General features: G+C 42.0%; 1 protein-coding gene across 1 annotated transcript in view; it reads right to left on the bottom strand.

The window, feature by feature from the left end:
- HDAC2 (histone deacetylase 2) overlaps positions 1 to 23,618 on the bottom strand; it is a 39,875-nt gene extending 16,257 nt beyond the window's left edge. The window contains exons 1-6 of the mRNA XM_020811282.3: positions 23,419 to 23,618; positions 13,522 to 13,634; positions 12,971 to 13,088; positions 10,980 to 11,054; positions 9,852 to 9,990; positions 1,184 to 1,325 (exon numbers count right to left, since the gene is read on the bottom strand). Of these exons, the coding sequence (XP_020666941.1) occupies positions 1,184 to 1,325; positions 9,852 to 9,990; positions 10,980 to 11,054; positions 12,971 to 13,088; positions 13,522 to 13,634; positions 23,419 to 23,470 (639 nt within the window). The 5' untranslated portion in view covers positions 23,471 to 23,618. The remainder of the gene's footprint in view (positions 1 to 1,183; positions 1,326 to 9,851; positions 9,991 to 10,979; positions 11,055 to 12,970; positions 13,089 to 13,521; positions 13,635 to 23,418) is intronic.
- Positions 23,619 to 25,790: the final 2,172 nt, after the last annotated feature.

Below are 25,790 nucleotides of genomic sequence, written 5' to 3'. Positions count from 1 at the left end.
CTCTGAACTACATTGTTAAAAAAAGTTTCTCCACTCCAACAGTTTGTATTTTCCTGCCCTCTAACTCAAAATTTCTATCCTCCCTTCCTACCAATTACTGTTGTGGGAGTTGCATGGTCTTCAATAAAACACTGCTACTTCTAGGAATGTTACATAGTTCTTTTCTGTACAGTCCAATAAGTAGTTACCCATCCTGCTATACTTATTTGGCATACAGAAAACTTTCAACACTAACAAGTGTCAGAAAAGATGCCAGAAATTAGATCATTGGTCACTCTATTTTCTACAACTACAAATTCAAGTCTGACCATTGTGCCATTTACCTGCTGTATCTTGAGTTTTTAAAAAGACAAATAGAAATAAACAGATAAAAGGATAATACTAAAAAAAAAAACCCCAGACTTGATTACATAAGAACATAAGAGCCCTGCTGGATCAGACCAAGGGCCCATCTAGTCCAGCTTCCTGTATTCCACAGTGGCCCCACCAGATGCCTCTGGGAGCACATGAGACAACTACATACCTGTCTCCTGATCCCCCTCCCCTGCATCTGGCATTTGGAGGTACTTTCCTTTAAAGCCTGGATTATACATCCCCATCATGGCTTGTAACCTGCAATTGGACTTTTCCTCCAGAAATCTGTCCAATCCCCTTTTAAAGGCATCTAGGTCAGATGCCATCACCACATCCTGTGGCAAGGAGTTCCACAGACTAATAACACACTGGGTAAAGAAATATTTTCTCTCACTCTTCCAATACTCAATTGGAGTGGATGTCCTCTGGTTCTGGAATGGCATGAGAGGGAAAAGAGCTTCTCTCTATCCACTTTATCCATTCCCTGCATAATTTTATATGTCTCAAACATGTTCCCCCTCAAGCGCCTTTTCTTTAGACAAAAGAACTGCAAACATTGTAGCCTTTCCTTATAAAGGAGGTGCCCCAGCCCAGTCACCATTCTAGTCGCTCTTTTCTGCACTTTTTCCAGTTTCACTATGTCTTTTTTGAGGTGTGGAAATTCAAGGTATATTAATGTCATCACGAAACATTGAAAGCTTAGACCTTTCATTTTGGGAAGGAAGAAAATAACTAACAACCAATTTAGAGACAGTGTTGAGAGTCAATTTAAGGATAGTATTTGCAAGATGCTAGCTTAATCAAATGGTAAGATTACATGTGGACTCACCCTCAAATCCCCTGTGCCAGGGAAATATTCACCATACTTATGGAATGATACGGTCATTACTCGATCTGTCGTATAAAATGCTTCTTCAACACCATCACCATGATGAATATCAATATCAATGTACAGCACTCTTTGGTGGTATCTGGAGAGGAAAAATGACTCTAGTAAAACAGAAATGAATCTCACTGTTTTCTTTTGGGAGCACACAAACTGAACTTGGTGCCAGATTTAGACATCACTTTCCTTTTCTTCTCACAATAAGTTACGTATATAAAGAACCCCTACACTCTTCTTTTGTCATCTTATATAACTACAGGTTATCCAATCCTTAAAACTCTAGTGTATTATGCCATAGAACTATCAACTAAGAAAATCACTGCACCCAGCCATTTTGGCAGCTGGCTGTCATGTTAAAAACATACAATTACCTGTAACAATGTTTGCCACTAATTTATACTATGCAGTAAGGCTAAGTACATTTGTTGAATTCTGCCCTCATCCCCCAAAACCCCAGTAACAGAATACAGCAAGGCAGTATGATGCCTCAATCAGAATATAGTTATGAGAATCATGACAGTCACCTCTGGATGATTTTGTATAATTTCCCCCATCAAATCCAGGACATGCTCCAGTCCTTACAAAGAAACTGCGGGGCACGGGTATGTGTGTGTAACTTCCAGGCACCAGCTGAACTGCCTTTCTCCTCAGAGAACGACATGAAACAACCATGCTACATCTCTCTGTGAACAATGTGATTGTGCCGTGACATGAAAACAGGCGAAACAATAAAGTCAAGAAACAGACCTTCAGGTAATTCAGTCTGTAAACTGGACCTAATTCTGAAATTCAGTGTTTGGGCAAGGTGAACATTCAGAGTAGGACAGCTCAATCCTCATGCTTCCAGCAAAACTACAGTAAATACACTCCCATGTGAACTTCACTTACCCCTCCTCATCCTCAGTCTTCCTTATTTGCATCCCTGCTTTCTATTTTCCCCTCAATGCAGATGAAGTTCCCAGGCAGCACCAAGGTTCACAGTCATAAAATATCCCTACCCTTCTTCTGAACTACCAGACTGGCCCCCTGTCACACCGGACGAAATCATCGAGCTCATTCATTCTCTTAAATCCCGGAAAACTCCCGGCCCGGATGGAATTCCCACTGAGTTTCTTATTAACAACCATACATGGTGGTCTATTCCTCTTGCCAACCTTTTCACCATTGTCAACAAATCAGGTGTTATTCCTGAAACTTGGCTCAACTCAATTATTGTCCCAATATATAAAAAAGGTGAACCCTCCCTTCCCAGCAACTATAGACCAATAAGCCTCCTATCTTTTATTGGAAAACTCTACTCAAGATTCCTTCTTGAGAAACTCACCACCTGGGCAGAAGACATCGGTCTCCCATCTAGGGAACAAATTGCCTTCCGCCCAGGAGCCTCGACTCTGGATCACATTTTCACCCTCTCTTTCCTTGTTAACAAATACTCTCAGTTCCATAAGGCAAAACTTTACTCTGCATTTATTGACCTCAAGGGGGCTTTCGATTCCGTAGACAGGAACATCTTATGGAAGAAACTAACGAACTGGAACATTGACCCCCACCTCCTCTCCCTCATTCAGCAGCTACATTCTTCCAACTCATGCCGCGTCCGCTTAGACCGTACAGGCGCCTTGACTGATGACATCCCTATTCACAAAGGCGTCAGACAGGGATGCATTCTGGCACTCCTCCTATTTAACCTTTATCTAGCTGACCTTCCCCCTGCCCTACTCCCTCTTGACCTCCCCACCCCCTCCCTGAACAACTCACCTATTCCTTTCCTCTTATATGCAGACGATGCTGTCCTTCTATCTCTCTCTAAGTGCGGTCTCCGCAAGCTGCTCTTAACTTTCCAAGAGTACTGCCTCATAAACCATTTATCTATTAATTCTGAGAAAACCAAAATTCTAGTCTTCTCCAAATCATGGACTCCATCTCAATGGAAAATACTAAACCTTAGCTTTCAGCAAGTACCATCCTTCAAGTACCTTGGAGTTATATTCCATTACCGTCGTTCTTGGTTACTCCATCGTAAATCCGCCATATCCTCAGCTCTTCTACCTCAAAATGCCATAGCTAGATTTTTCTTTAACAAAGGCAAGCAGTTCATCCCTGCTGCTCTTCAGGCATTTAAACTCAAATCCATTCCTCAATTACTGTACGGAACATCCGTTTGGATCGAAGTCGCCAATTCCGAACTGGACCGCTCAATCTCTAGATTTCTCCGTAGGATCTTGGGGATTCCCAACCTAATTAGACTGTCTACGATCGTTTCAGAACTAGGTATCCATCTTCCCTCCACTTCTGCCTGGATTTCCACCTTCAAATTTTGGTTGAAACGCCATCTCAATTCTCACCCAACCTCCATTCTACATGACCTTATCCAAAACTCTCACATATCAAACTGGTTTAAACTAGTAGACGCCAAACTTTCCACCCTTGACCTATCCCCTGAAATCTTGGCTGACCTCGACCTTTCAAAAGCCCATCTCATCATTAAGTCCAAATTACTGGAACAAGAAACTCGAACCCTCCTATCAAACCTTAATCCCACCTGCTCCCCATCCTACTTCGGGCTGCCCCCCTTAATGGGCCGCCCTGCTAGTTACCTTTTTCACCTGACTGACCCAAGGAAAAGGAGGGCTCGTTTTAACATCTTCCCGTCTGCTTACCATCTTGGTAGATATTCCAATACTCCCCGACCAAACAGACTATGCACATCCTACTCCCGTGAACCAGACACAGTAGCCCACATCCTACTTCGTTGCCCCTCTCACTCCACCCTTAGATCTTCCCTACTAAACCCCTTTCTCCTAACCCTCCCTCTTGCCCTTTCCGATCCCCTCCCAATCATCCTTAGTGACTCCCTTCCAACTACTACCTATCTCGTGGCGGAATTTCTGTCAACCATTCTTATGAGAAACCACAACCCCCATCCTTCCTAACTTCAGTTCTAATTTGTTCCCTTTAATTTCTTGGTCACACTGTTTACTCCTTTAAATGTAATCAAATGCCAATAAAGGTTTATGTAATGGAAATGGCAGTGCTTTCTATTCTACTTCTCTAGCCTTTTCTCTATATATACAGTGAGAATGCATGAATGACAAGGCTACTATAGGTCTGAGTTACAGATAGTCCAAGAAGAAGTACAGATTAATTCAGTTGGTCAGCAGAACTGACCTCCTGAAAGAAAATCCTTTCCTTAAGAACCCTGAAGATGTATATTGTCCCCCTGCCTATTTAACTTATATGCAGAATACATCATGTGAAAGGCTGGACTGGAGGAATCTGAAGATGGAATTAAGAGTGCCAGAAGAAATATCAACAACCTCCGATATGCAGATGATACCACTCTGATGGCAGAAAGTGAGGAGGAATTAAAGGACCTCATAATGAGGATGAAAGAGGAAAGTGCAAAAAATGGTCTGAAGCTCAACATTTTAAAAAAAACACTAAGATCATGGCCACTGGTCCCATCACCTCCTGGCAAATAGAAGGGGAAGTTATGGAGGCAGTGACAGATTTTACCTTCTTGGGCTCCATGATCATTGCAGATGGTTACAGCAGCCACGAAATTAAAAGATGCCTGCTTCTTGGGAGGAAAGCGATGACAAATCTGGACAGCATCTTAAAAAGCAGAGACATTACCTTGCCAACAAAGGTCCACATAGACAAAGCTATGGTTTTTCCAGTAGTGATGTATAGAAGTGAGAGCTGGACTATAAAGAAGGCTGACCGCCAAAGAATTGATGCTTTTGAATTGTGGTGCTGGAGAAGACTCTTGAAAGTCCCCTGGACTGCAAAAAGAACAAACCTATCGATTTTGCAGAAAATCAACCCTGAGTGCTCACTGGAAGGACAGATCCTGAATCTGAGGCTCCAATACTTTGGCCATCTCATGAGAAATCTCCCTGAAAAAGACTCTGATGTTGGGAAAGTGTGAAGGCAAGTGGAGAAAGGGACGACAGAGGACGAGATGGATGGACAGTGTCATGGAAGCTACCAACATGAATTTGACCCAACTCCGCGAGGCAGTGGAAGACAACAGGGCCTGGCGTGCTTTGGTCCATGGGGTCACAAAGAGTCGGACCTAACTAAACGACTAAAGAACAACAATGAACCCTTGGGAAATGAGTATTTACATGTTCTGATGTTGTTGTTTTTATCTTTCAGCTCCTTTCCCTCTTCTTTATGCTACATGCAAAAGTATGCCCTAAGTTTTTCATCATCTTTATATCAAGTCTGAATTTTTCTATAAGAAATTATTGAGTGTCCCTCACCTTCCTTATGTACTACATGTGTGTATCCCTTGACTGAAGTGGTCTTTCTCCTGTATTTTATTCCTTCTTAAGTAATGCTTCAAGATTGCAAAAGAGTTGCTGGCCCAAAATAAGTTTGCTTGCCTAATACAGCAGTTCTTCAACCTTGGCTGTCTAGACAGTTTGGAATTCAACTCCCTGAATACCCAAACATTTCTTATTTTGGCTGGCTTCTAGAAGCTGTGGTCTAAGATATCTGGAAAGTCAAAGGTTGAGACCTAATCAACGTTTCTATTCTGTGCCAAAAGTGTACAGTTACCAATCTTCCTATAATGTTGCAATAAGGCATATACAGAAATATATTCTTTGATCCAAACCTGGGTTTATGGCTATTTTAATTTCTGTTTGAGAACACAAACTAACAGAAGTCTGAAAGCAGGTTAAGAGCTTCATCGGAGAATTGATACTTTGACTAGGCTTCTCAAAGTAGGCATCCAGCAACTTAATGTTAACACTGCACCCAACTTATGCTTTGCACTGGCATGTTGGTCTTGTAAAACAGCTGCCCCTTCCCAAACTGTGCTGTGTGAACAATAGTAGGGAAATATAAAATTTAGAGGTAGACACCTTCATACTTTGAACCACAACTTTTGTATTGTTACAAGAAACTGAAATTCATCCAGATTATGAGACTAATATCCCAAACAAGGTGAATATGAACAATTCTGTTTGCAAAGTAATTACGAATTCATAAGGCATCAATAATTATATATTTTTAAGTTGAGACAGCCCATGCCTTTAAGTAGAAACTAATCTATCTGCAAAAAAGAACATTTTTTTTTCTTTTTCCCCTTCTCTCTATTTTTCTTCGCGTTATGGATTGGAGGGCCTGCCTTCCCAGCGAGGGGCCACAAAACATCTCCGTGATTACGGGTAGAGGGCGATATGGCGTTGGCTCCGTCCCCACTCGTGTCAGAAGAACTATGAACAGATGTTTAAAGGCTGTTCCTTGTTCTGAGACGGAGACCAACCCCCAGTATCGAGGTAGCCAGACCAGTCAACCCTCTACTCTACGCCTGGTGTTGTTGAACGCCAGGGTCTGTATCTAATAAAACCCAGCTAATTCACGATCTTATTCTGGAGGAAGATGCAGACCTGGCTTGCATAACCGAAACATGGATTGGCGGAGAGGGGGGTCCCCCCCTAGCTCTCATCTGCCCGCCCGGTTATGCTGTCCAACACCAGGGCAGACTAGAGGGACGGGGGGGGGGAGTAGCCATCGTTTACAAGTCTACCCTAGACGTAGTTAGGCGCTCCTCGGTGGTAAAGCCAGGTCTTGAGGCTCTCCACGTGTGGATTGGGGCTAGGGACGGTATTGGGATCTTGCTGGGTTACCGTGCTCCCCGCGACCCAGCCATTTCCCTACCGGAGCTGGTCGACTTCGTTTCCGCTGCATTGCTGGGTTCCCCGAGGCTGCTGGTCCTTGGGGACTTCAACATGCATGCGGAGCGGAGGCATCCGGACCGGCTCTTGAGTTCTTGGAGACCATGGCCTTCTTGAACATGTCCCAGTATGTCAACGGCCCTACACACGTGGGCGGCCACACACTAGATCTGGTTTTTTCCACCAATGGGAGTGAGAGTGACTGACTTCGAGTCGGTACCCTTGTCATGGTCGGATCACCACCTAATAAAATGTACCATCAAGATGGCTCTCCCCCCTCGCAGGGAGCAGGGACCTATTGTTATGGTCCGCCCTCGAAGGCTACTGGATCCGATTGGATTCCAGGATGCCATGAGAGGGGTTACGGCTGACCTGGCTGGCGCTCCTGTCGAGGCTCTGGTAGACGGCTGGTTCACCGCCGCGGCTAGAGCCGTAGACACGATCGCTCCTAAACGCCCTCTCCGCCGCAGAGATCGCCCGGCACCCTGGTATAATCAGGATCTCCGGGTGTCGAAGCGGGTCAGGAGACGGCTAGAGTGCAAATGGAGAAGGGACCCGACGGTTTTTAATCGTATAGCTGTTAAGGTCGCTACTAACCTTTACCAGTCCAAGGTAAAGGCTGCTAGTAGAACATACCTCGCTAACCGGATAAGCGAGGCGTCTAATCAACAGGCGGAATTATTCCGTATAGTACGTGACCTATCCGGAATTGGCCCGGGTGATAGGCCTCCCCCTAGTTTTACACCGGACCAATTTGCAGCATTTTTTAAATCTAAAGTGGAGGCCATCTGCCGGGATCTTTCTCCTTTTTTGAGTACAGTGAGTCGAGCTGAGATGTCCGGCGCTCCGTCTTGCCCGGTGATTTTTGATTCCTTTCAGCCTGTTTCGCCCGACACTGTGACCAGGACGCTTGCCCGCTGCCGTGCCACTACCTCCTCTTTGGACCCTTGCCCGGCCTGGCTAATCAAGGCAGCCAGGCCTTCAACAACGGAATGGGCTACTGCAATAATTAATGGGTCTTTCCTTGAGGGCAGATTTCCTTCTGCCCTCAAGGATACACTCATTAGGCCCATAAGAAAGAAACCTAGTTTGGCGGTGGACGAAATTGGCAACTATAGGCCCGTCGCCAATGTTTCTTTCTTAAGCAAGGTAGTCGAGAGGGTAGTGGCCGATCAGCTTCAGGCGTTCCTGGATGAAGCAGAGGCCCTGGACCCATTCCAGTCGGGCTTCAGGCCGCGCCATGGAACAGAAATGGCATTGGTCGCCTTGTGTGATGACCTATTGAGGGAGGCCGACAGGGGAAAGGTATCTCTGCTGGTCCTCCTCGATATCTCAGCGGCCTTTGATACCATTGACCACGGTATCCTCCTGGGGAGGCTCGCCGAGTTGGGAATAGGTGGCCGGGCACTTGCCTGGCTCCGTTCCTTCTTGGAGGACCGTCCCCAGAGAGTGCAGCTTGGGGAGAATGTCTCGGCCCCGTGGAGCCTCAATTGTGGGGTTCCACAGGGGTCGATTATCTCCCCAATGCTGTTTAACATCTATATGAGGCCGCTGGGGGGGGGGTCATCAGGGGGTGTGGAGCACTGTGCCATCAGTATGCGGATGACACGCAGCTCTACATCTCCTTTTTTCCAACCACAGGAGATGCCGTTCTGTCCCTTCAGCGTTGCCTGGAGACCGTACGGGAATGGATGCAGGAGAACGGGCTGAGGCTGAACCCGGACAAGACGGAGGTACTGAGGGTGGGAGCTCCAACAGCTGGAGATTTGGGGAACTCCCTCATTTTTGGGGGAGCGACCCTGTCTGCCAGGGGTGGGGTTTGCAGCTTGGGTATCCATCTGGACCCGGCGCTCACTATGGAAACCCAGGTGGCGTCCGTGGTCCGTACCGCATTTTTTCACCTAAGGCGGATAGCCCAGTTGCGACCCTACCTTAATGTTGGGGCTCTCACCACTTTGGTGCATGCGCTTGTAATCTCAAGATTAGACCACTGTAATGCGCTCTACGTGGGGCTACCTTTGAGGCTGCTGCGGAGACTACAGGTGGTGCAGAATGCTGCGGCCAGATTACTCAGTGGAGTGAGAAAATACCAACATATCTCCCCCACTCTGGCCGCACTGCATTGGCTGCCCATCCGTTACCGCATCGACTTCAAAGTGCTGATGCTCACTTATAAAGCCCTTAACGGTTTAGGACCTCGATACTTGGCGGAACGCCTTCTCCCACCAAGATCTACCCGTGTCACTCGTGCGAGCCAGGAGGTGAGGTTGAGGAGTCTAACGCCGAGAGAGGTCCGGAAGGAAAAGACTAGAAATCGGGCCTTCTCGGCAGTGGCTCCTCGCCTCTGGAACAACTTACCTCCTGAGATCCGCGCGGCCCCTTCGCTGGGTACTTTTAAGAAACAACTAAAAACACTGATGTTCGGGCAGGCCTTCCCAACAGATAACCCCTGATGACTTTTTTTTCTCTTTTATACTTCTTTCTTGATTCGATTTTGTTTAGTTGTAATGTTTTTAAAACTATATTGTTGTGTGATTGTAAGCCGCCTAGAGTGGTCTAATATGACCAGATAGGCGGGATAGAAATAAAATAAAATAAAATAAAATAAAATAAAATAAATAAATAAATAAATAAATAAATAAATAAATAAATAAATAAATAAATAAATAAATAAATAATAATAATAATAATAATAATAATAATAATAATAATAATAATAATAATAATAATAATAATAATAATAATAATAATAATAATAATAATAATAATACAGAAAGAGACTATAAAAACTTGAAACCAAGAAGTCTTCCTGTGCATCTGCCACAGGAAAAACATTAACCTTAAAGTAAACCTTAAATCTAAAACCTTATTTTCAACATTTTCCAGGTCAAGCTGTGTATAAAGCTAAAACATGAACTTACTTCAGTAACTCAAGAATGGCAAGTACGATATCATTGACATAACAGAAACCAGATGCCTCTGACTTCTTAGCATGATGAAGACCTCCAGCCCAATTAACTGCCATGTCCGTTTGTTGTCTGTTCAACTTTACTGCTCCAGCTAAAGAAACATGGTGCAGGAAAAATGTGATTAAAAATCTTTTGTAGGAATGAAAAGATACAAAATGTTCTGTAAAAAGGGTACACGTTTTATTTAGCATCTTTCAGCTGTATTCTCAATTTGAACTCCCTGTGGACATCTGTATAATTGGATAAGAAATATTATGCACTGCAGTGAATTCTTCATTATTTTATTTATTTATTAGCTGCACTAATATCCAAGCTTTTCCTCCCCTGAGCGCTGTCCCACTTTATCCTCAGAAATACCCTATATGGAAGGTCAGGCTGAGAGACTATGACCCAGGGAGTTTCATGGTCCAGTAGGGATTTGAACTCAGGCTGCCTGAGTCACAGTCACACTCTAATCAACACACACCTACAGATCCCTGCTTTTCCTTTCACTCACTCAATTATTTTACTTGTTGAGATTGATTGACTGATTACGCCCATCTAGACCAAAGGTCTACTCTGGGTGGCTATATTATATTATATTACATTATATTATATTAGAGTTATATTCAACTCTTTCCTTGAACCAGCTTGCTAACCATTTACAATTTATGCAACACTAAAAAAGCCTTACTAATATTACCCTGTTTCCCTGAAAATAAGACCTAACCTGAAAATAAGCCCTAGCATAATTTTTCAGGATGTTCGTAATATGAATCCATCCCCCAAAATAAACCTCATCTAAGTGAAACCCCATCCTCCACCATTGTGCAGCAACCAGAAGAAGATAACATGGCTGTATTTGAATAAATATAGATTGTTGTACATGAAAATAAAATAAAACATCCCCTGAAAATAAGCCCTAATGCATTTTTGGAGCAAAAATTAATATAAGGCCCTGTCTTTTTTTCGGGGAAACACGATACTTTATGACAACATTAAATAGCAGAAAATAAAAGCTTAGTTTCAAAAAAGTTATTTGAAAGTTAGCATTTAAAAAATTAATAACATCACATGCAATTTTAAGGAAGACATGCTTACCCACAGAGCCTCCTGTTGATAGCTGACAGAATTCAAATAGTCCATCAAACACAGGACAGTCTTCCCCAACATTGACTGTAATCATATGGAGAATATATATATTTTAGGGTTGACATTCTACATCATATTAATTCTCTCTGAAGAACCAAGCACTAATATCTTGTTATGCTGATATTCAAAGTTCTTTCTGGAGCCCATATTCAGAAACTCAAGAAAGTGCAAGTGAACTGAGGAGAACAATATTTTATCTTATTCCTACAACGTCTAACATCTAGTTGTTCTAAACCTGTAGGGCAGAATCCTATTGGCAATGCACAGCATAAACTACAAACTGTACAAGCGATGTCTACAATTCTGATATTTAGATATGTTTGGGTGCACAATCTGTTGCACTTATGGGCATGAGACAGATGACTGGCAAAGTCTGAACATCACTTGTGCAACTGCACTCATGCATACTGTATTTTACAACAAAACTTTGACCTCAAGCATTATGGCAGGTTAATTTAACACCTGCAACACTTTCCTGTAATTAAAATCTAATACAGTGGTGCCTCGCTTAGCGATTGCCTCGTTTAACGATGTATTTGCTTAGCGATGAGGTTTTTGGAGCGATTTTGCGCTCCGTTTAGCGATGTTCCCTATGGGGAAAATTCCCCATAGGTGCACTAACGATTCCAAGCATTTAAAACTGTTTTTGGACCTTTTAAGACACTTTACAAATAGCGAAAACAGACCTGTCAAAAGCTATTTTTAAAGTGTCTCAAAATGTTTGAAACCTGTTTTAAATGCTTGGATTCGTTAGAGCACCTTCTAAAATGTATGCAAACTTAATTTGGCTTTGTTCTGAGTCTTCGTTAATTTATGGTGAATTTTCCCCCCCATTGAAATGCATTGAACCCAAGTTTGACAGCTGTCAAACCGACAGTTCAATGCTTTCCAATGGGGGAGAAAGAAATTCACCAAAAATTAACAAAGAGTCAAATCAAAGCCAAATTAAGTTTGCACACGTTTTAGAAGGTGCACTAACGATTCCAAGCATTTAAAACCATTTTTGAACCTTTTAAGATACACTTACAATTGCAAAAACGGACATCGCAAAACCATTGGAATGCACTGAAAAGGTTTCAATGCATTCCAATGGGGGAAACATTGTATCGCTTAGCGATGTTTCCTATGGGGATTTTCGCTTAAGGACGGCAATCTGTTCCCACTGGAACAGATTAACCGGTTTTCAATGCATTCCTATGGGAAATGATGTTTTGCTTAGCAATGTTTTCCCATAGCGATGTTTTTTTTGGAACCAATTAACATAGTTAAGTGAGGCACCACTGTAGAGTGTAGTGCTGCCCAGTCTGCAGCTCTTTGGCTCACAAATGCTTTCATTTCATTCCATTAACTATGCTGCACTCTGCAGGTATGGTAAATGGCTACAGTTATTTCAGCCATAGTTAGCCTTTATGAAGAGACTGAAGCCTGGTGGTCATCACAGCTAATTACAGTTAGAAATTAACTTCTAACTGGTTGTGCTGATGGAGAAGTAATGCTACAGTGCATATAACTTTATCCAGGAAAGAAAACAGTGCATGAACCTGAAAGGAAAGGAGCAGGTAAGCAACAGAATACCTGACCTTGGTCTGATAAAGAACAGCATTACATCTAAAAAATACTTGAGATGCTATAATTAAGATAGCAGGCAACAAATTTATTTATTTATTTTATTTATTTAATTTATATCCCGCCTATCTGAATCACATAGGACCACTCTAGAACCCATGAATATTTGCTTTACAGTTAAATATACAATACCCAACTCATCTTTAAAAACAGTAAGCCTCCAAGTAGGTAATAAGGAAAAAGTCACTGCCTTATGAAAAGCATTTAGATTTTCCATGTACGCAAGGTCACGGAACCATCTATGTTCATATTTTGAAAAAGCCAGGCTCTTAAAGGGATGCATTTATTTCTTTTTAGTTCAATACTAGACTTACATCTTTGCATCTGTTTGCTATACTCAGACATATTATCAGGTCTTATTGAACGAAGAAATTTGATGTACTCATCACTGTGGTATTTGGTCATTTCTTCTGCTGTAGCTTTGTGGGGTCGCTGGTAAACAAAAAGAGTGAAATGGATCTGATACCATATAAAAAGTAACATTAATTCACACAGCTTTTATAGACATATTACACTGATGCTTCTAATACTTCATGTATAGTCTTTACGATCATTAAGTTGAAATAGTGTCGCCCATACAAGAACTAAATACATCACATATTTTATTAGCAGAAGATAATATCTCCCATATATACTTTTTGGATATAAAATCCTCGTAAATTTTGTTCTGTGGTACAACATTTTCATTTTTACTTCTCGATACAGGTTCCACAGGACCAACGTTCTCTACAAAAAAAATATTGATTTGGAATTCAAAATCTTAAGAAAGTTCTCAACTTCAATGTAAATAGTTTTTTTAAAAAATAATAATTCTATTTTCATTTCCCATCAATTTTAAATGGGAAAATTGTACATTAATACTTACATAAATTTCCATTTTTCTGTACAAGCCATAATTTAGCAACAAATTGTGTGTCATGCGAATCCGATGAGGCTTCATTGGGTGTCCCTGACCATAATAATAATTCCCAATATCACCTGAAAGTAAACATAAGCCATATTGATTAACTACCTGTATTAACTTTCCAAGCTGTATTTTAGTAAGGTTTTTTCTTTAAGTTCCACAATACAATCACCAGTGATAATAATAACTGCATTCCTCCTTTGGCAAACATTCTTCCTTTTATCTTCATTTCCACACTGAGCTTTGGAACAAGTTCAGGAAGAAACTGTATCATTTAGTTGCACCCCAGAATACAAAGAAGAGGGGCAGGGAAACTGGTGGTGGCTACAAATAATGGTTTCTTGCCATGGTTAGATGATATCAGTGGCAAACTTTAGATTAACTGAATAGCTTTAGAATAAACAAACCTTACACTAAAGAGTACAAAAAAGACCATTACTCTTGATGTTGATAATCTCTACTTGCATAATGCAATCTCAAGAGGGTAAAACCTCTGCCCAGATGCAAAGTGACACAGGTATTCAACACACCTGATGCTTCTAGAAAAGCAGCCTACCCTTTCTTGAAACATGTGTGTGGCATTGCAGGGGAAGAAAACAAACAAAATCTGTATCTGCAAATAATAATAATAAAGCCCTACTGATTAAGTGACACATAATGTAAAGTTACACCATGCAAATTAGATGATATCATCTGCTGTGGCAGGACTTTGATAAACAACTTTCTGTCCCCCTCCCACAAGGTTCCTTGGCGCCCTAAAAATCTGCTTTGGTGACAGTGGGACGGGGGGGGGGGGAGGGGAATCTTAAATGTTCAAAAACTTCTATCATTGGTTCCACTATATTAACAAAATATGGCTGCAGCTGACATTATCAAGCTTGCACACCATAACTTTACACAACTGCATTTCAGCCACTATCAGTTAAGCTAGGAAATCTAGCCAGTAGCTGTTTCAGTCTGGTGTGGCACAAAAAAAGTCTTGCAGCAACTTTAGGACTAAATAGTTTTTCTCTTCCATAAGCTTTTGTGAGTCCAAGCACAATTCTTCAGATGAATGAAATGGCTGTTCTCTGGAGGAAGTTTAAAATTGTTGGCGGGGTGGGGACACAAAACAAAGTGCCCTGAAAACTTTTAACAGAGAATAGGGGGTGATTATTACTATCTCAGTGGTGGAGATTAGGGTCTGTCTGCATAACAAAGGCCCAGATGATAGGATGAATATGTATAATGACATAGGAAACCACTCTCTTTGTTAAGGCCCAGAGATAAAGTGCTGAAATTCCTGATGTACACCTGCTCAGTGGCCTCCCTTTGGTGTCTGCTCTTGAAATTTCTTTAAGAATTCCAACTCTGAGGTCAGAAAAAGAGTGTCCAGGGAAGGTGAAATGTTCACTTACTGGTTTTGGGGTTCTTCTATTTCTGCTTACTGTTATGTGCACACTTACTCTCTTATGTAGAGTTGGACTGTCAGGTCAAATCTTGCCTGAACTGAGCAAATTTGCAGTTATTTCAACTGAGTTGAAGCCAGACTAATCTGAAGTCATTCAGCAATTGAGACATCAAAAGCTAAACAGATGTTCCCTTATGTGCAAACCAGCACAATATAAGGAAAATGCCTGGTCACATATGGGAGAAGGGAACTGAAAAAGAATCTCACCAGCATTCTCCTATGACAGTACTTTTCTTGTCCTGTTTTTGCTGGCTAGCTCTTAACAGTACAGACATGTTTGACCATGCTTTGGTGGTGCTTTCACATTTAGTGTAGCTTGTGTCCTTCCTCAGTCATGTGGAAGTTGAGTCGTGACAACTGGACTTCTTATTGGGGTGAAATGTTCTGCTACTCATCCAGGTAGCTTCTTCAGTCTGAGGAGAATTGGGAGGAGACTCGTGATATATCTTTCAGGTTGGTTTCAACCCCCCCCCCCACCCTGTCTGAATAGGCTTGTTAAGTGGACAAAGGACTTTGGGGGGGGGTGAGTCAAAATCCCACTTCTGCAGTCTTTCTTCTTCCATTATCATGGATTGTTAAATCCTTAGGTCTTTCTGGTGTGTAGTTGTCATGATCTGGCTCACACCACCCTAGCAGCTGGGGCCAGCCTGACCCAGGAATGGCCTGGTATTTGCAGGCTCAGGCCCTGACCTATGTAGCCACTGCTGGGCCACTCATGAGGCTTGCCTGGAAATCTGGTGGGAAGGCATATTTCAGGAGTGGTTCTCCCTCCCAGAACTTGCCTCAGCAAGAAAGGTCTTCAGCTGTGCCATGCTTCTCCTGAGCAATGAAGTCCCTGTCTTCCAGTGTCCCTGCTCCTGCCTTGACCCCTACTTTTGCCTCTGCTTGCTTCCAGCATCTCTGCATCTGGACTTCAGTGTTCCTGTCCACCTTGGTGCCTGCTTGTTTCTGCAGGTCTCCTGCATCCTGGCACTTTGTTCTGGCTCCGTGCTCCTGGTTCTGTGACCTAGCTCCCAACCCAGTTCTCCAGTCTCCACTTGGTCATGGCCAACTGTGCAGTGAGTGTCTTTGGACTCAATACCTGCATGGTGGACTGGGTACTAGTGCTCTTGTTCATGGAGAAAGGCTGCCTGTTGTATCTTGGACTTTGACAGTGGTCCTAATCTTTCTTGGGATGGATGAAAGGACAGCATGATAAACAGGAGACAGAGTATATCTAACATTCCTCTTTGCATTAGACCACATCTAATATATTGCTCCTGTTGTGTTTTGGTATCTGGTCTTTTGGGTGGATGAGTCTCTGCTTCAGTGTGTTTGTGGGTTTGAAGTGCACAGGTTTGTGGTCTTCACCAAAAATCCTGAGATTTTCAGACACACCTGCCCTGGCATTTTGTGAGACCCAGAGCCAACGGGCGAACCTGGTCATTCCTTACAGAGAAAGGCTGCTGCTAATAAATGACCCATGACAGTGGGTAGAAAAGGACTGCAAAAGTGGGTTTTTCACTCACCCAGATACCTTTGTCCCCATAACGAGCCTATTCAAACCAAGGGGAAGTGAAACCAATGTGGAGGATATATCAGGGATCTCCTACTAACTCTCCTCAGACTGAAGAAGCTACTTGTTTCAACCTAATAAGAAATAAGTCCAGTTGCCATGACTCAGCTTCCAAATAACCTCACCTGGATGGCTAAGAGTCTTTACAGATATATTCCTCAATCATGCTTTGATTTTTTATTTCAAAATTTAAATGTGATGTGGCCTTCATTACACTATTCAACTTTTTAAAAAGTCAGTGTATTTTAGCAGCTAAGGAAACATTTTATAAATGTTATGTTTTTGAATATTTGTTAATGTTTGTGGCTCTGGTTGGTGTGGTACTGGAAAAGATAGTGACAGCAGGACTCAAGCCACAGTCTGCCAATTTCCTATAAAGCAGGAAAGATAGGCTTTAAAGGTACAAAATGTGCAAAGTGTGTAGAGTTTCACCTCAATTTTTTTCTATCTAGAATTGCTTTTTTACATTTAACCTCCTGATAGGTGGGGAAACTTTGAAACAGAAGTGATAGTTTATCTTTCCCCGATTTCTTAAAAAGGTTCACATCCAATGTGCACCACCACTTTGTCTTGTTCAGCCCTTAGTCCAGCAAAAAACAGTTCATAATCCCCCCCTCTACAACTTGCAATTAGACCAACACCCAATGAATTTTGCCTGAATATTTCTTTCAAAGACACTTGAAAGTCCAGCAAACCAAGAGTCTACTACATCTTCACTGTTCTAGAGCACTGAAAAGCAATGGATTTAGGAACCCACTAACAGCCATAACCTTCCACCAGGTGGCAAGGTCCTTGTTTTGCCCAAGAGAGCACAAAAAAATGCTTCTCCTATGTGTACCTCTCTACCTTGAATTCTATGTTGAAAATACACCTAGGTTTTGAGAGTACCAGAGGCACACCACAATTCCAATACCAAGTATACATCTTGCCAACAAGAGAGAAATTAAATAACTTCTACAAAAGGGATGTGCAGAAGACTGTCCTTGAGCTATACTGTACACAAATAAAGGGCATGCAGACTGGGAAGGATTTGACTGGTACCATTAAGGAGACATTCTGACATCTTCTATCCCTGGATATGTACTGTCTGCATGCTTCCACATCACTAGTTAATTTTTAAAAAAAAAAAAAAATTAAAATCCAAGTAATGTGGGTGTGATGCAAATGGCTAAGACCTGGAAGGAGGCTGGGTAGGAGGATTTCTGCTCTCAGGTTTCCAGTCCAGTCTATGGAAGATCTGGGGAAGCCCCAACTCCTGGAACAGGGAGACCCCTTGCTGCCACTCCCTTCCTCATCCGGAAGAGAATGCAGCATGTACAGAGACTCTTGCTGATGTCTTTCTCAGTGATCAAAGAGACTAGCATTACTTCTTCTAGTTCCATTTTGTCCCCTAGCTCCATCTTTTCCAGACTGCATAAATCAAACTGAAGCTACATCCCCATTCTGTCCTTAGCAAATGGAGAAGATGCAGGTTGTGAACAGCATCCTATTGAGATTCCATTGAGTGAGAAGTCCTCCCAGCATGATAATGCAAGATCAAAAACTACACAAACAATGATTTTTATGAAAAAAACTGCAATACACAAGCAAAGGGTGTGACTGTGCATTACTATGCTGGTCATACTTTCCTCTCAGCAGCTCAGTAGGATACAGGCCAAACACTTTAATCCAACCATCTACTGCAGTGCCAATATAAGTTATCTATTTATTGCATTCATTCTAAACTACTGATGCACATAGCTCTGCCATCTACCAATCTGAGTAGCCTCTAAATATTTGTAAATGAATAAATAAAGCCAGTTCCTGGCTCAACTGATGAGTAGCTGAAGTTGTAGCCCCCTAATATCACTTGACCTACAGAAGGCTGGAGGGGGCAGGAACCCGTATCACATCTAATTAATGATCTAATTTATGGTTTCCCCACCAATGGCCTACAATATTTCCTGAAATTTGATGTAGAACACATGAGATGACCTTGTCAAGACGTTGTAGTATATAACAATATCCTTCAAAATGTATTGGTTTGCTTCTCCCAGCAGTCTGCAGCAACAGAAGGCAGAAATGGCTGCAATGTAGCAAACAATATAGTTTGCTGGGATGAAGGGGTAGGTTTGTAGACACCACCATGCTTATTTAGGATGATGGAAACCTAAGCAGATTGCAAAAAGCTCCACAGGGAACTCCAAGAAGAAGGAATGAGAAACAAAATGACAAATAAAAACCAACTATAATGTACTGTGTGGGTGGAGAATCTAACTTCATTAGCTTAAAGAGCTCTGTAAAATGGATTAGACATACTGTATACAGAAGAATGCATTTCTCTTCAGATATCAGCTATGATAGGTGAGGGAAGCGTTCAAATCCAGTGGCAGCATACCATGGAAATCTTGCTTCAGCAGCTGAGAACTTTAAGGAAGAATGACTTCCTCTGTCTCTCCTTATGGTCTTCATAGAAGCATTTAGATAAGAACTGCTAGCCCAGGATGCCAATTTTGCATTAAGCTTTTTTCTAGCTCTACAGCACCTATATATTTTTTTCCAAATACACATCCACCCCATGGTGATCATGCTGCCCATATACAGAGGATCCATTCAAAACTGTATAATATACAGTATTTAATAACTAAAGTACAGATGCTGTACTTCCAGATAATTATAAAATGGAACCGCAAGCAGGCAAGGTATTCAACATCTTAATGCATTAGTTGTTCCAGTGTTTATACTACCTGTTCTGCCATCCTGCCTTTAAACTATCCTAATTTTGTTTTTACTTATGTTGCTAGCATGTTTAGTTGATGCTAATTTTTGATTTTGACTGTTATTGTGTTTACTCCCTTCTATTATTGCTTATATGTTTTTAGTAGTAAATAGCCCAGAGTGGCCCTGGCAGCCAGATGGGCGGTGTAGAAGTCAAAGAAAGAAAGTAAGACAGACAGGTGGTTTGAGAGGGGTTTTAAATGGATTGTGCTCTGTTGTTGAAAGGTGTTTTAATATTGATCCTAGTTACCATTTTAATAGAATACTTGTTTAATTCTTTTTTAATATTTGCATACTTACTATTTTAGCTTTTAAATACTGTTTAAAGATGTAAGCTGCCTTGGGTACTTTTGGGGAGGAAGGTGGGATAGAAATATTTTAAACAAGCAAACAAACAAATTGTAGTGTTAAGAATATTCTGAAAAGAAATGTCTTTAGCGTATTTCAAATTTTCTCTGGATTATATACAAATAGTAGATGGCAATTTGAATGTATTTGCACTCCTGTGCATATATTTAAAACAAAAAAAACTTGAGTCTCCAGCATGCCAAATACCACCTAGAAAAGCGAAGATTTTACCTAATTCTGTGTTAAGCAGACATATGTTAAGTGTTGTCAGGTCAGAACTGAATTGTAGCAACCCTACTAGGGCTTTCAAGGTAAGTGAGATACTGAAGGAGTGGTTTTACCAGTTCTGCTCCAACAAGGAGATTCCATGGCTGAATGGGAATTCAAACCTAGGCCTCCTGAGTCCTAGTTTCATCACTCTATCCACTATACTACACTGGATATCCTGACAATGCCAATTACAGTGGGGTCTCTACTTAAGAACGTCCCTACTTAAGAACAATTCCACTTAAGAACATTTGCTAAATTTTGCTTCTACTTGAGAACAAAAATCCAGATAAGAACAGGAAAAAAAAACTTTCCTGCTCTTTTTTTAACCTTAGGTCATCTTAGGTTAAAAAAAGTTCTCCCCCTAGTGGTAGAGTACTTATTAACCAGCTTTGCATTAGTTCCTATGGGAACTAATGCTTCAATGTACGACCGCACCGCTACATAAAAAAAAACAGCCAGAACGGATTAATTGGTTTTCAGTCCATTTCTTCAAAATTAGCTTCGTCAGAAGTGCTTTTAACACTGTTCCCTGACCTAAGGGGAAAAAAAGAAAAAATCCCCCTCTAGTGGTAGAAGGCAGAATAGCAGCTTCCCATTAGTTTCTATGGACGGAAAAGAGCAGATACGGATTAAATGGTTTTCAGTGCATTCCTATGGGAAATGCAGATTCTACATAAGAACTTTTCCACTTGAGAACCACCTTCCAATACGGATTAAGTTCTTAAGTAGAGACCCCACTGTACATTCTTTTCTCCTATACTGGACCAATCTACATCTGTCATTTCCTTGCTTAAAGATGCTGTTAATACAGATTTTTTTTCTAATCCTACCACAGATTAAGACTAGATATCTTATAGTAATTGTTTTGATTTTCCCATCATTATTCTCTGAAGTTTTCTCTTGTTTCTTAACCTCTTCCAGTGTATTTCATCCAATGAGATATATGTGGCTCATGCAAAAGGACTTCTTGTCCACTCTCATGCATATCATATGCTCCCTAAATCTGCTCCTGAGAGAACCCCGAAACATTCACTGCAGATCTGGAAGGGTTGAGAGTGGGGGAAAGGATCCTTCCTGATCATAAAGGGCTATTTGTTCCAGTGGTGCTAAACCATTTCACACATTTACAATGAATCCAGTTTCCCAGTCATATATTGCTCTTATTATTCATTTACTCTTTTTCTGCATTAAAATTCTAAAATTTTCTAGATGTGGTAACTGTTCTAACTTTGAGAACATGTTTCTTAGATTTCTAATAACAGTCATAAGATTGAAAAGAAAACCTCTTTGTCTATGTGGGTCTTTGGTACTGGAAAAAATAGACTGCTATTCACCCTTGAAATTATAGATCTGAAATGTGAGCCTCTTTGCACAACAATCTGGGCACAAAAGGACTCTATTAAAGGTTTGCATTTGCCAACAAGTTGCTCATGTGCATCAGTCACCATCTGTGAGATTTAGTTTTATGCACATAATGGGAAGTGCCAGTATTCTGTTACTTGCTAACAAATGCTGAAAGACAATTACAGCATTGCGACCAGTGCATGTAACCAGTTTCCCATAGGCATGGGAGAAAGGTGGTCTCTGGCACATATTTTCTAACTCTTTCCCCATAAAACAAATGCTTTGCTGATTTTTAAAAAATGAACCGTGGAAGGGTCACAAGACACTTATTTCCAGTTTCATCATCAATAAGAGCTCTTACAATGATCCAACTAAAGAGAAACATTTGTTTCTTTAGAAGATGCACATTTTGAGCAGCATTCTGCTTGAGGATTACTTTTACATTTGAACTTTATTATATTTCAGAATTCTCCTAAAAGAAAATAATTGATTGGCCATTTTCCAGTTTGAACAATCAATGCATGCTTTAATTTTTTAACTGGACTGGATTTCCCATATATCTCTTTGTAGCCTTTTCAAGCATACATTTTTCTACAGTGTCTTTCATTTCTCAGTTTTTAAGATTACATAAGATCAGGAAAATGTATTTAATTACTATCAGCAAGCTCAGAACTCAAGTCACACTGTGTTTTATGACAATTACCTGAAAGCAAGGTCCATACATGTGTGTGCTCGTATAAGAATCCCAGAAGAATGCTGCTCAAAGTATTTACACTATGCATTGTGCAGGATTTTTATTTCAATTTTTAAAGAAGCATAACAAAATCTGGCTTACACCATAGGTTGTTTTATCTCACAAGTGAGAAACCTTTGGCTTTCCAGATGGTTGTTGGTCTCCCAACATCCATTATTATTGGCTGTGCAGCTGATTGTTCTTGTGTGAGAGCATCCATAGTGGTTAGAATACTTATCCAGAGGTTAGAATGTTGGCCTGGGATAACAGAGTCAGGCTGCAGTCTCAAGGGCCCACGGAACTCTGAGAAACCTTGGAACACTTGTTGTCTCTCAGTCTGACCTACCTTGGAGGGTTGTGGTGAAGATATGGGATGGAGGGAAGATAACATCATCTTAAACTTATAGCAAGATATACTTTTACTGCTACAAATTATAAGCCATCATCATCTGGAGGGCCACAGGTATCTCAATCATTTTATAAACATGTCCTGGTCTCCAGTAATTTCTTAGTTCACCAATTATTTGTACAAAATTTTAAAAGATCTGTTTTACCATACAAGCAACCTAAGAACAGCAAATCTTTCCAGAATTAGCTTCCTGATTTCCACGAGGATAACATTTAAGAGGTTTGCAGCTGTTATGTGCTATCAGGAATATAAACCGGTGTGTAAAATTAGGAGAACCATTGCCCCAGTAGTGGTATTTCGGGTTTTACTGTAGGGAGGGGGACCAACGACAGAGGCTGTGCTATGGGAAGGATCACTCCGGACGACCCTTCTGGTGCCGCCCAGGGAGGAGAACTCTTAGCTATCATCTGCGCTTCCCACCTGGGCAATCCAATCCAATGCATTTCCCGACCAGAAAGTCCCACTGAACTCGGCAGAACGCAGTTCTAATCAAAGGGGATCACGAACCTGGGGCAAATCTGAGATTCCGGGGGAGGGGGCACAATGGCGAGGAGGACCACAAACAACCTTGCATACAGGCTTGGGTCCCGTAGTATGCAAGGGGTCCCATCCCTCCGTCCCCAGGAAAGGCCTTTGCAAAAGGGTGCGCGCGCGCCTTCCGAAGATGCAAAGGCGAAGGAGGGGCAGAAGGAACGCGACCCGCAACTTCCTTCCCACCCGATACGGGGAATTGTAGACACAATAGGTAAAAAGCGAAGGGGGGGGGGAGGAGAGGGGAAGGGGCGGGGCTGCCGGCGGCGCGTGCGCCCGGGAAGAGAAAGGGGAAGGCGCGCGAGGACAAGAGGGGGGAATCATGGGGGCGGGGGCGCCAGGGCAGGCTCAACGAACCTGCCCGACGAAGGAAGGCGGAGGTGAGGGAGTAGGAGCTCAGGCGTCCTGACACGACCCCCACCCCCACCCCCTCAAACAAAGCGCTGCCCCTTCTCCCTCACCGTCATAATAGTAACAGACTTTCTTCTTGCCGCCTCCTTGACTGTAAGCCATGAAGCCGTCTGAGGGGAGCCCCTAAGGCTGCTCCGGAGCAAAGCGGCCTGGCAAAGAATACAGCGAACGGCGATGGACGGAGGGGGACGGAGAGAGGGGGCGGCAGCTGGTACCGGCAGCTCCACCAACGAGGATGCCGGAGCCCGGGGGGGGGGCAGCGCCAGGAAGACCCGGCCCCGCCTCCTTCAGCCGAGACGGGTGACACCAGGAGGAGTGACCCAGCAGAGGGGGGGGAGCCAAAACGGTGACTTCCTTTCACCCCGCTGCTTTTCTAAGGTGGTTTTGTTTTGGCTTCGATATGTGTTAAAGTGGAAGTAGCCGGTGCTTCATCAAGAGAAAAGATAGTAGGATGAGGAACTTCACGGTTCATAGAAAACGTAGAATTGTTATCTACCCCCCCCCCCCATTGTCCTCACGTAATGGTACAGGCTGGGTGAGGAGGCTGGCCGTGCGCTCGTGGCTCTACCTAATCCAATCAGAAGGCACGTAGGGCGCACGCGTAGAAGGCTTTGTTCTTGTTTCTGTGTAAAAGCGGCATGGGGTCGGGGCTGCAAAAGCGCTGGCTCCTCCTCCTCTCCGCTGTTTCTTCCTTTTCAAATGGCAAGCGTCTCCTCCCTCCCTCTCCCCCCCAAAAAGGGGGAATTATTTGATTTTACTGACAAGGAATTCTACCTGCAAACTTCTTTTCGTTGTGAAACAGTTCTCCTATAAACCTTTTTCTTTTGACCTCTTAAGGACTCGCACCGAGACCTCTCGTGGCGGCAGTTGCACTTCTTCCATCCTGACAACTTCAGCCTTGTAGATAATTTAGTCGTTCACATGTTTTTACAAAGTGAGCGTCTTTCATTGCGGTCAGCCATTTTAAGAGGTCCACTCAAAAGGTGTGAAAGTAAACCTGCATATCCTGCAGTCTACCAGGCACTTGGATAAATTTATGGGACTGTGTAAATTCTGTGCAATTCAGTACACAAGTTCCACATGCAAAACAGTTGGAATCCAAACTCTTCCTAAGGGAGATCCTAAGAGGGCAAGTTCCAGCCATAGACTTAGACAATCGAGTTTAGGAACATAATTTGGTTGTGGCCCAGCCCAGCCACTGCAGTTTCTCCAAAATGAAATCAGCCAGGCTGACAGTGTGCTTCCAACACAGAGATCTGTTAAATGGAAAAGGTTTGGAACATGCGGAGGCCTCTCGTGGAAGAAATGACTTTGCCAGGAGACATATCCTTATACCAGGAAAGCTTCTTTTTATTGGCGTGTATAAGATATATGGCTCTTAGCTTGTACTAAATAATACTTACACAGTTAATGAAATGTAAGTGCATACTTATTTTAGAGTAAGTCTCATTGAATAGTGGATGGCAGGACATGAGTATATGAAAAATATAAACCTTTAAGGAATTCATAGCATGAGATTCTGCAAGTGTATGAAGTATAAAAGTGCAGCAAAAGAGTTGTGCATACAGTAAGAGGAGTGCAACATGCATTATTTTGAAATTTTATATTTTGCTATTATGACTCAAAAATTATAAGAACATCTTATAATATTTTAAATGATATCTATAACACAGAGAAGTGAATAAAACCAGTCTGTACATTTGAAAATAAAAATGTAAAATAAATAGCAACTTAAGATGTCCTGAAGAAGTTTTGCATGACAGCAAACCAACCACCAAACTGAGACTATATTAAATGCATTAATATGTAGCTGGAGTTCAGGCTGAATTCAAAGTGTTCTGTCATGACACAGGTAGTGTGAGAAAAAGTTGTGAATGAAAAAGGAGCAAATAATCACTGATATGAATATATTATGAAAGCGGATCTGGTTTTCTGTGTTGCTTGAATGGCAGACTATCTGAAAAGTAAGCTATGTAGTAAGCTGCTCTAAGAGTTAAGAGTATGCCTAATAAATAATTTGGTTTTGAAATAGTGTTTGTAAACTTTGGAAGTACGCCTAAGTCTTTTCTCTCTCTCTTTACACCATTGGCTTCATGGGATCAGATATTAGGTTGCTAAATTAGAGGCAGGTTTAAATCCAGAGTTTAAAAGATCTTTGTAAAAGTTATGAAACAATGTATCCATTCCTTTTGTGAAAGCCCAAGGAGAGACTTTGTTACAAGGCGCATAGTCTAGGAAAACCTGCTTTAAAATAGAAAGACTAGATTACCTTTAGATCCTCTTCTAGTTCCCTGATTACATTATGAAGCATTGGCTGCAGGTACATTTAGTTTCAAATTAAACTGCCTAGAGCAGTGGTTGCCAAACTTGGATAACCCAAGTGTTCTTCGAGTACAGAAGTCCCAGAAGCGCTGGCTAGAGC

Source organism: Pogona vitticeps, chromosome 1, assembly GCF_051106095.1.
Source record: "Pogona vitticeps strain Pit_001003342236 chromosome 1, PviZW2.1, whole genome shotgun sequence".
NCBI classification, from domain to species: Eukaryota; Metazoa; Chordata; class Lepidosauria; order Squamata; family Agamidae; genus Pogona; species Pogona vitticeps.
This window is presented reverse-complemented; position numbering and strand designations above follow the sequence as displayed.